We start from the raw sequence: 11,319 nt of genomic DNA on the forward strand, positions 1-11,319 counted from the left end.
AGCGCAAGATCTTCGACATCCACCAGCTCCGTGATGTCCTTATTAAGGAGTGGAAGAGGACTCCAGTGACAACCTGTGAAGCTCTGGTGTACTCCATGCCCAAGAGGGTTAGGGCTGTGCTGGAAAATAATGGTGGCCACACAAAATATATTTTTTTTAAACTTTACATATTAACTAAATTGCACAATCTGCAAAAATTGCATTCTGAAAATGGCAGAGGATGCTAACAAAGTAACTGTGCAAAAAAAGTGTGCAAGCCTTTGTCGTACTAATTTTCTTTCATTGGTTCCGATTTGCTGTGAAACTACGAGGAAAATCGGAGGGATCGTTCGCCTAATTTTCTTTCGTCTAAGGCGTGATTATATTTTACATTAAATGCTGCAATGCAGGTGGTCACCTGCACAACCACGAATACAAGAAAAAAAACCCCCAGCATAATGAGATTTTTACCTAATTAATCAAAACAATAATTTACCAAATAATTAAGAAAATAAACATTGGTTGCAGCCCTAGTTATATATTATAGGATAATGATCGTATTCTTGGGAACCACTCTAAATCGTTTCTGATCAATGAGGACCAGAGCAGTCAGTGACAGTTTGGTTGACAACTAGCAGATACATACAGTAAAATATTTACAAAAATGTGAGACACTGTGTTATATATATATATATATATATATATATATATATATATATATATATATATATATATATATATATATAAAACCAAATGTTGACTAATAATAATAATACAGTTAAATGTTTAAGAGAATCTTTCAACATCTATAATTCCATTTAGCCCCCTTTAGACCTACGCACTGTGGCAATATGTGGTAAACATGTTTTACCCAGGTTACTACAACGTATATACATATATATTGAATACATATTTTAGAAAAACAAATTTTAGTCTAGTAAAAACAACATGTAATAAATGCAGTGAACAACACAAACATGCACTGAAGATCTACCAGCATGTTTCTCTTGTGCTACTGATGCAAATGTGAACAAGTGAGGAAGGCAATCTTAGTCAGCCATTAAACTCACATCCTAAAAAAAAAGTTTTTTTGCCTAAAATTAAACTATTGTCCAACACTCCCTTAAAAAAGTGTTAATCATACAACCAGTTAAGGCAAAGGCATAGGTATGTGTCACATATCTAGCCTGTCTTTAGTTGTCTTTAAGTGTGTTCTTTTTTTTTCTTTTTTTTTTATTCTGCTGATAAGGTTTAATTAAAATGGCCATTAAATATATATCGGCATCATGACTTTTTGCATTGGTACACAATGAAGATAACTTATTTGGCTATTATATTGTCAAAGGAAGGTTTAACTAAGCCATTTAAAAACTTTTAATATAATTAAAGTCACACTATTGTAAGTGTATTGCTTTATTACTGTAACTCTAAGTCACTTTCATTGTCTGCCCAAGTGTTACAGTGGGTGTCACCTTTTCATGCATTAGCCAATGAATTCTCATCTAAGTAATGCCATTGGCTACAGAAAACCAGGGTGCCTGCCATACCTTCTAGTGCCTTACAAGAATCACAAGTATCGAATGCACTTCGTTATTGGGGATCTTCCCACTCTGTGAATATCATCTTGGATTATACTGGAAAGGATTATTAACCATGGAATACAGAACATTCTACATTCTTGCGACTATACTAGTATTTTGCCCCTTTTTCACTGCATCAGCATGGTAAGCTCGAATACAAATAATCTTTTTTATAACCAAAACCTCTCCATTGCTGAAGAAAATTAAAACTTTCATATTCCTCATTCTTGTTCTAGGTCAGTCAACAACTTTCTGATGACAGGACCAAAGGTAATAATTTTTTTCTCAATTTTATGTATGTGTATATATATATATATATATATATATATATATATATATATATATATATATATATATATATATATATATATATATATATATATATATATATATCTATATATATCATATAAATAATTGTAACTATATTTATGGTATTTTTTTTCAAAGGCATATTTGACATATTCCACAAGTGTGGCAGCCGGAGCTCAGAGTGGCATTGAGGAATGTAAATTTCAGTTTGCATGGGAAAGATGGAACTGTCCAGAAAGCGCTCTTCAGCTGGCAACCCACAATGGTCTCAGATCTGGTAATTTTACTTTTTTAATGCATAATATAAAGTGGTTTTATAGCACAGTAAATCGATATATAAATTGGATCATAGTTGTTGTTAAATGCTACTCAGTGTTTTCAGTTCCATTTAAAAAAAATACTTGGTACCTATGGTGCATATACTTTATTTAGCAAATACATGCTTTTTGAATATGGGGTACAATTTAGAGTCAACTAATATTTCATGTTTTCTAAGGTGGACTTGCTTAATAAGATAATCACCCTTCACTAATTTGACCACAGTACACTAATATTGTATAGTAATGAATTCCTGCAGTTGGTACACCCTCAGTTCTGTCTGTATTGTCTTCTTTATAAAATTGTCTCCAGGTTTCCAGTTTTATATTTCAAAATTATGATCAATACATATCCTGCCCTGGAAAAAATATGCAAACCACACAATCACTGCAAGGAGTCCTATAACACCAAGAGTATATTTTCTTTTTTGTTGAACTTCCATGATTACACATTGTCACAGTATGTCTTCGTATGTTTTTAATTTTGTATATATATATATATATATATATATATATATATATATATATACACACACACACACACATTGATAATCCTTGTCCTTTCTCTTTTCTATTCTTTAGCAACAAGGGAAACATCTTTTGTACATGCTATCAGCTCAGCAGGAGTAATGTATACTTTGACTAGGAACTGCAGCATGGGGGATTTTGATAACTGTGGATGTGATGATTCCAGAAATGGAAGGATTGGTAAGTTTAGGTCTGGCTAGTTTCTACTATAGTTTAAAAATAAATAAAGCCCAAGAAATTTTAGAATAACTGTCTGCTGTGCTAGTTATATAAAACAAGTCTGCCATATACATGTATTGACTACATTTTAAGGGTGGTAATATCTTCGCCTGATTAAAGCAAATACTGCAACTAAATGTGCAAGGATCAAGCCAAGTAGAGGGCACCTAGAGAACGCAAGCACATGAAAATTAGCATCAGAGGTACAGGATTTTCTGACTTTAAAACTATTTATACTAATTGATGATCATCTTTCTCATGTGTGGAGAAAAGGAAATGAACCTTTTACCCTGTAGGCAGTGGGTCTCAGCAGTATGGTGATTCCCATATCGCATATAATTCAACCCGCAACCATCTCGATGAAAGAGCTACCTGTCCCTCCTCACCATGTGCATAAGATTAAAATATTTTTAATGTTAGAGATGTACTATATTTTTTTAATAATGCCTAACCCATTTGGTCTGTTTACATAGTATTACATGTGTATTATATAAAACAATTGTAGGCAGTTGTATATTGTTATGCATTCATGTAGTTTCATAAACCCTACATAACATATAACCTCATCTTTTGAATGTTAAGCATTGAACTGAACATTCCAGGACAAACTAAGGTGAACATTTTATGTAAAACTGAAGCAAAGTTTGTGCTTTTTAAGGATACAAGAATGTATCCTTTAACAAAAAGTAACCTTATGAACTGTCATGCATTTTACTAGCTAGGGGAAATTTCCATTTGTTCCTCTGATTTCCTAGTCCTAACAGCCAGTTTCCTGCTGTGGCCTGCAGTAGTATACTATTGTCATGCACAGTGGGAGGTTGCCCAAAAGGTCATTAAATTACATATGCAAAATAACATTTCTTTCATTAGTCAAAAAGAAAACACATATAAACATCCTTAATTGTGTATTTAGATTTAGCATGTTGATCTGCTTTTTCCTACAGTGTAAACTGCCAAAGTGTGGTTAAAGCGGTGGTTCACCCTTAGAGGGCACTTTTTAGCCTTAGATTCCTGCTCGTTTTTACTAGGGGAATCGGCTATTTGTTTTAAAATATGAGCATTACTTACCCGTTTACGAGATGCATCCTCTCCGTCGCTTCCGGGTATGGGCTGCGGGAATGGGCGTTAATTCTTGATTGACAGTCTTCCGAGAGGCTTCCGACGGTCGCATCCATCGCGTCACGATTTTCCGAAAGAAGCCGAACGATGGTGCGCAGGCGCAGTATAGAGCCGCACCGACGTTCGGCTTCTTTCGGCTACGAGTGATGCGATGGATGCGACCGTCGGAAGCCTCTCGGAAGACTGTCAATCAAGAAGGAACGCCCGCTCCCGAAGACCCATACCCGGAAGCGACGGAAGAAGATGCATCTCGAAAACGGGTAAGTACGGATCATATTTTAATACAAATAGCCGATTCCCCTAGACCGAACGAGCTGGAATCTAAGGGGAAAAGGGGAAAAATTTTATAAATGGGTGAACTCCCGCTTTAAGACCGTGCTATATAATGAAATAAAGAACCCATGCTTTTATTTTTATAGGTGGAAGAGGCTGGGTATGGGGTGGATGCAGCGATAACGTTGAATTTGGAGAAAGAATCTCAAAATTATTTGTGGATGGCCTAGAGACAGGGCAAGATGCCCGGGCTTTAATGAACTTACATAACAATGAAGCAGGAAGACTTGTAAGTTTATTAACAATTGTTTGATAATTGCATTCTTTTTTTTTACATCTTTTAACTTGCCAGCATTAAAATAGAATAGCCTACTTCTTTCCACTGAAGGGCCACTCTAAAAACCTTACTTTTTTGGCTCAGTACCTTTCACGCCTTCTAAATGTGACAAGTGCAAACTCTGACCAGTCACTGAAAGCGTCACAGAAGTGTGTGCTAAGCAATAGGTAGTTTTCACACCTCTGCATAATGTGTCTTTAGTTTGGGATTAAGGTTCTTAATAGGGTAACTTTCTTTAACACCAGAATGGTCACTAGAGGAATATCATTCTGAAAGGAAAATGGTTTTCTAGTCATGGTGTACTGAATATATTCTACTGCTGTACTATTACGCATTTTTGAGCTATCGTTTGCAGTCAGCCATGGCAGTGGCTTTTTATATGAAACAAAAATTGGCTAGAAATTATTTTTATATTGACACATTGGGGTTTTATTTACTAAAATTGGTGAGTCCAAAACCTGGCGCAGCTGTGCATGGTAGCCAATGAGCTTTGAACTTCAGCTTGTTCAATTAGGCTTTGATAAAAAAAATGTAAGCTGATCTATGAACCATTCAAACCCTTAGGCCCCTTTCACACGGTGGCGGGAGGTGCGGTGGCGGTATAGCGGCGCTATTTTTAGTGGCGCTATACCATCAGAATTGCCGCGGAATCGCTGCATATTTAGCCGCTAGTGGTGCGGTTTTAACCACCACTAGCGGCCGAAAAATGGTTAATACCGCCGGCAATGCGCCACTGCAGAGGCACATTGCGGGCGGTATTACCGCGGTGTCCCATTGTTTTCAATGGGAAGGAGCGGTGGAGGAGCGGTAAACACACTGCTCCTCTCACCGATCCCAAGATGCTGCTGGCAGGGCTTTTGGAGCAGACCCACCAGCGCATCGCCCCAGTGTGAAAGCCCTCTGGCTTTCACATTGAGACTGCAGAGCAGGAGTTTTTTAGGCGCTATTTTTAGCGCTAAACGAGTGAAAAAACCCTCAGGGGTCTTAGTGGGCAGGCTGAAAGTACCAAGTTGGTTGATTGATCAAGCTCTTGCTTACAATTATTGCAAGCGGCTGCTAAAGCCGCTAGTGATAATCGCTGTCTTCTTTTGGCAGAAATGGCTTGCCCCCGCCTCCCTTGCCCACAATGGCTCAGAGGGAGGTATTCCCCCATCAACACTGACTGTGTTGCTGGGGGAATCTAGCGATTATCTCTCTGTTAATATAAACAGCCTAATAAATTGTATTACTTTACATTATTATAGTTTAAAAAAAAAAGAATCTAGTAGTAGTAAATTAAGTTAGACATACACAGAATATGCTGCCCACATAATTAACCAATTTTCTTTAAAATTCCATGTATTATATCATTATGACATAGCATTGTACCCTTTAAATACATACTGTTTGTTGGGTATAAAAAATATGTGTTATTGTTATTTGATAACTGTAAATTTTACAATAAATGTGGGTAGAAAAGTATTAACAACATTTCTAATTATTAGATGAAAGTATACATTTAAAGTGTAAGCTCACCTTCAGCAAGAATTTGCAAAATTCCCCTATGCCATTACATATCATTGCTCTGGTTTTAAATACAGCACCTCCTCCCATTAAATGGGGGAAAGGGGGCACATCACAAAAATCATTGGCCCCTCAATCCTGCTGCTTACAAAATGGACTGGACATTACAATTATGCACCCCCTGGCAGCCACTTCAGGTTGTTCAAACTGCACGTGTGTGCTCTTTCCTTCTCTAACTGAACTCCCACCCCCACATTTGCATGTGTAATGGAGGGAGGTGCAGCATCCTAAATAGAGGAGTACTGGTATGTTCTATTCGGAAGATATGGAAATGCAAATGGAGAATTTTGGAAAATCTTGCTGAAGAAAAACTTACACACTTACCACACAAAGTGAACAGTAATACTTCACTATTAAAATGTAGCAGTCTTTATGTAACCCATGGTATCCATGTTTATTATCCCTATCTTAATTGTCTTAAATGTGTATTGTATGTAAATTTTGCATTTCGGCACAAAGTGTGAAAATCAACACTTTTCTAACTTGCTTCCTGGCTAGAAAGTAAAATGTAATATGTGCTGTTTAAAGCAGAGCTATATGGACCTTCACTCCAGTGCTACCATGTGCCAGAAATCCACACCATGTGCTGACATCTTAGACCAGTCTGCCTCCTGGTACCGACCTTTAGCCGTTTTCATTGGCCGGGTCAAGATTACGTTGCTACTGTCTATGCATAGGAGATTGTTTATGTTAGCATTGCCAAAAAATTGTACAATGGGCTGCATGTGCACAGCTCTGTGTGGAGGGAGGACAGGCAGTTAAGAAACTTTTATGCAGAAGAGACATGGGTGGATTTACTAAAATTGGGGAGTGCAAAATCTGGTGTAGCTCTCCATAGAAATTAATCAGCTTCTAGGTTTCTCGTAAAATTTGTTTATTGAAATGTAACAATTCAGGAAATAAGTTAAAAAACGATACAGGAATATAATATGTAAGGATACAATAGAAGATTATAATTCCTTAATATAACTCTCTATTATTTCTCTCATACTTTAGTCAAAAGATTGACTCAAAGAGTTAATTCCCTATACTATTTAAGATAGAATAACTCTAAACATGAACAATGGTAATATAAGAAAGTCTCAAGTTAAAGGGGTTGTAAAGGTTCGTCTTTTATTTTCTAAATTGGTTCCTTTAACCCCCCTGGCGGTGTTCCCGAGTCTGACTCGGGGTTACATTTTTTTGCTGTGGTCGGTAACCCAGAGTCAGACTCGGGCTCGCCTCGCTGAATCCACATGCAGTGTTTACTTACCTTGTCCCTGGATCCAGCGATGCCACCGCGCTGTGTGAGCTAGTGGGTGCTCGCTCGATTCACTCACCTCTGTGTGCCACCGATCTCCGTTCCCTGCGACATTACGATGCACGGGGGCACAGAACGGCGCCAAATTCAAAAACGTAAACAAACACATTACATACAGTATACTGTAATCTTATAGATTACAGTACTGTATGTAGAAAATACACACCCCCCTTGTCCCTAGTGGTCTGCCCAGTGCCCTACATGTTCTTTTATATAATAAAAACTTTTCTTTCTGCCTGCAAACTGTAGATTGTCCATAGCAACCAAAAGTGTCCCTTTATGTCAAATTGCAGAATTGAGCGATAGCAATTTGTGGGTAAATTCGTCATAAAAAAATAAAAGTAATGACAGCGATAATTCTGCAACTGAGCAAATTTCAGTGATTTTGAGTTGATTACATTATTGAATAATTTTTATTAGAATTATATTATTATTTGTTATTATTTATAATTATTTATTATATTATAATTTATAATTTTGTTTTTAAAAAAAATTCATACCCGGGATGCCTACTAGACTCTTGTTTGGTCAGATTTAAGTGAGTTATTCCTAAGAATTACAGGCCTACAGTATAAAACGCCAAATTTCCTTGCAAATAATGGTACCGCTTTCAGCACCTAAAATCTGAAATAATCATACCGCTAGGGAGGTTAAGCTAGTGAATTGTTGGTTCACTTACCTTTTCCTTCCATTTCCCTTCTAAATGTTTTTTTTCTTTGTTTGAATTTCTCACTTCCTGTTTCTCCTCAGTAAGCTTTCCACCATCATCCGAGCGGTGGAAAGTCATTTAGAACAGCTTACTGAACACCTTACTGAGGAGGAACAGGAAGTGAGAAATTCAGACAAAGAAAACAAGGAAAAAAACATTTAGAAGGGAAATCGAAGGAAAGGGTAAGAGAACCAACAATGCACTAGCTTAAGTAACCTATTCAGAAAATAAAAAACAAACCTTTGCAACCCCTTTAATACAAAATTTATATTATCTAGAGTATTTAATAAAGGGAGCGTTAAGGGATTATCACTGTTATAATTCAAGCAAATATCAGTAATTTTGTAGTATCATAAGAAGCAATGAATGCAATTAAAGGTAATGCTACTTGAACCTGATGAAGAGAAAGAAGAGGTACAAGAAAAAGGTAGAAGAAAGGTAGAACAGAGAAGGAGTTAGAAAGGGAAGGAAGATGGAGCTGCGGTGGCTCAACGCGATTGGCACTGCGCTGACAAGCCATTCACCTCTGCAGCTAGAGGTTCGGATCCCGGTCTCGGCTTCATGTGAATTGAGTTTGGTGGTCTCAGCCCGGCTCCCGGTGGGTGTGCTATGCAAGGTAAGCCTGTGCTTAGTACGCCCACCCCCCTCCCACAAAAACCACCACACCTACACACGCACTCTAAATTGTGTTAACACACGCACTTTGACCACGCGGTCTCTAAAAGAGAGGCGAAGGACTAATGGGGCTGGTTGAGCGGGCTAATCCTCTCACTCCCTTATAGGGAGTCCCTCTGCCCCGTTGGGCTTTAAAGCGGAGCAGGTAGGGCGGGCTGTGTGGGAGGACCCCCTCACACACCCGCCATTGCCACCCGGGGCATGGAGAAAGGTGGCAGATTGCCTCTGGGGGAGGCCTGCCTACTCCCAACTCCTGCAGTCCGGCTCCTCTCTCGAGTACACGCACAAGGGAAGGAAGGAAAAGAGAAGAAAGTAACGCTTCTAGGTTTCATTGTCACACCTTAATTTAACAAGCTGCAGTTAGAAGTTGATTGGCTACCATGCACAAATGCACCAGATTTAGCACTCTCCATTTTTAGTAAATCAACCTCATTATGTCTCTTCTGCATAAAGAAATCCCCATGTTTTTGTCCTCTAAAGTTCCACTGTAAATTGTATATATCACCAACACGTTGACATTGTTAGTCTAATATTGTATGTCTAATTGTAAGTTGTTTTTTTTTCTCAAAAATAGGCAGTAAAAGCAACAATGAAAAGGACCTGCAAGTGCCATGGCGTATCCGGAAGCTGTAGTGTGCAAACGTGTTGGTTACAGCTTGCAGAATTCCGGGACATTGGGAACCACTTGAAAGTCAAACATGACCAGGCTCTGAAACTAGAGATGGACAAGAGGAAAATTAGGTCTGGTAATAGTGCAGATAACAGAGGAGCAATAGCTGATGCTTTTGGCTCTGTTGCTAAATCTGAGCTTATGTTCCTGGAAGACTCTCCTGATTATTGTTTAAAAAATGTCAGTTTGGGTCTTCAGGGAACAGAGGGACGGGAATGCTTACAGAGTGGTAAAAATTTGTCGCAATGGGAGAGGAGAAGCTGCAGAAGGCTTTGTACTGAATGCGGCCTGAAAGTGGAAGAAAAGAAGATTGAGATCATTAGCAGTTGTAACTGCAAGTTCCATTGGTGCTGCACAGTAAAGTGTGAGCAATGCAAGCAAGTGGTAATCAAACATTATTGCTCCAAGAAGGACAAAATTACTGACAATACTTTCATAAAAAAGAAGAACCGGGGACATCAGAGATAAAGTTAAATAACACATTTGCCATGGACAATGCAATACTGTTTACGTCTTATATCTTCTTTGTTGTAGAATTATTTTTGTTGTTTCCTATTAATTTATCAGCGTTGTAAATTTAAACATTGTGTACTATTGCATATTGATATGCATGTCAGTTGTAAATATTGCTTAAAACAAAACATATGCACTTTTCATAATGAATGTGAAACCTGAACCAAAATAAACCTTTACGAGTATCTTTTAAGAAAATATTTTAATTAAATATCTGTGCCTGTGTTCTTTTATATTTCACCAACAAAATGTAATTATCAAAGGTAATATGAAGATGCTTTCAATTATTTTTCATAAGAAGCAATGTGGTTGATCCAACAAAGGGATATAGATTGTTCATTGAGGAAAGCAAAGGAGCAAGCTCACTGGGGAGGAATTCTGCTTATGCTGAAAAATTCCAATTATGTGTTGAGCAAAATGAAATGTATATCATTGGGTGATTGAAGTGAACATAGCTGTATTCACTAAGCTAAGTGACCATTCACTTTGCAAAATAAATCAATAAATCAATCCAAATATATTAACCTTGTATGTGTTCTATGATGTCTCCATAAAAAGCAATACATTGAGATAAAAAGCACACATAAACATTGGGCGAGATTTGGTCACACACTAGCATGACCAATATGAAATATGAAATATATGTAACATGACAAACATCTGCCTTCTAATAAACAAACAGACAAAAGTAATTGTAAAAGTATTAGCCATAGTTTGCATGTCTCCTGAGTTCCATACTGTACAATAAAGTCTCTCAGTACATATTTAAAATACTTCGATGGTACTTCCTCCTGTATTACTCGTACATCCAATGTTTATATGTCAGGCATCATATGCCTATGTCTCCAGCCACATATTTTATCCATCCTGCCCAGATTTTGTCAAACTTCTTAGGGCTACCTCTGGCAGCATAGGTAAATTTTTACATTGGCAGAGCATGATTAATCAGCTTAACCCAATTCTGCAGAGAGGGGGGGACGGGTTCTTCCAATGAAGGGCCAGTGCTTTCTTAGCATAACAAAACACCACCCTCAAAAGGATCTTTTGGGACTTAGATATCTCCTCCTCCTCCAGGTCACCCAGCAGGCATCGGGCTGGAGAGTAGTTGTTCGGGAGGTCCAGGGTATCTTCCAAAAAAAAAACAGTATAGCTTTCCAATATTTCTCCACTTGGGGACATTGCCATATCATATCTAAGAAGACTCCCACTGCTCCATGACAACCAGGGC

General features: G+C 37.8%; 1 protein-coding gene across 1 annotated transcript; it reads left to right on the forward strand.

Annotated features, from left to right (window-relative positions):
• The first annotated feature begins 793 nt into the window (after window positions 1–793).
• WNT8A (Wnt family member 8A) lies at window positions 794–10,302 on the forward strand. Its single transcript, XM_040358612.1, has 6 exons — window positions 794–1,703; window positions 1,796–1,829; window positions 2,007–2,145; window positions 2,768–2,893; window positions 4,471–4,613; window positions 9,483–10,302. The coding sequence occupies exons 1-6, from the start codon at window positions 1,633–1,635 to the stop codon at window positions 10,044–10,046; spliced, it is 1,077 nt and encodes a 358-aa protein (XP_040214546.1). The 5' UTR covers window positions 794–1,632; the 3' UTR covers window positions 10,047–10,302.
• Window positions 10,303–11,319: the final 1,017 nt, after the last annotated feature.

This window comes from Rana temporaria, chromosome 7, assembly GCF_905171775.1.
Source record: "Rana temporaria chromosome 7, aRanTem1.1, whole genome shotgun sequence".
Classification (NCBI taxonomy): Eukaryota; Metazoa; Chordata; class Amphibia; order Anura; family Ranidae; genus Rana; species Rana temporaria.

Excerpts from the sequence above, each read along its gene's own strand:
- WNT8A (XM_040358612.1), top strand. The coding sequence starts at position 1,633 with ATGGAATACAGAACATTCTACATTCTTGCGACTATACTAGTATTTTGC. Across the intron at positions 1,704-1,795 it reads TTTTTCACTGCATCAGCATG|GTCAGTCAACAACTTTCTGA; the intron begins GTAAGCTCGAAT and ends TTCTTGTTCTAG. Across the intron at positions 1,830-2,006 it reads TTCTGATGACAGGACCAAAG|GCATATTTGACATATTCCAC; the intron begins GTAATAATTTTT and ends TTTTTTTCAAAG.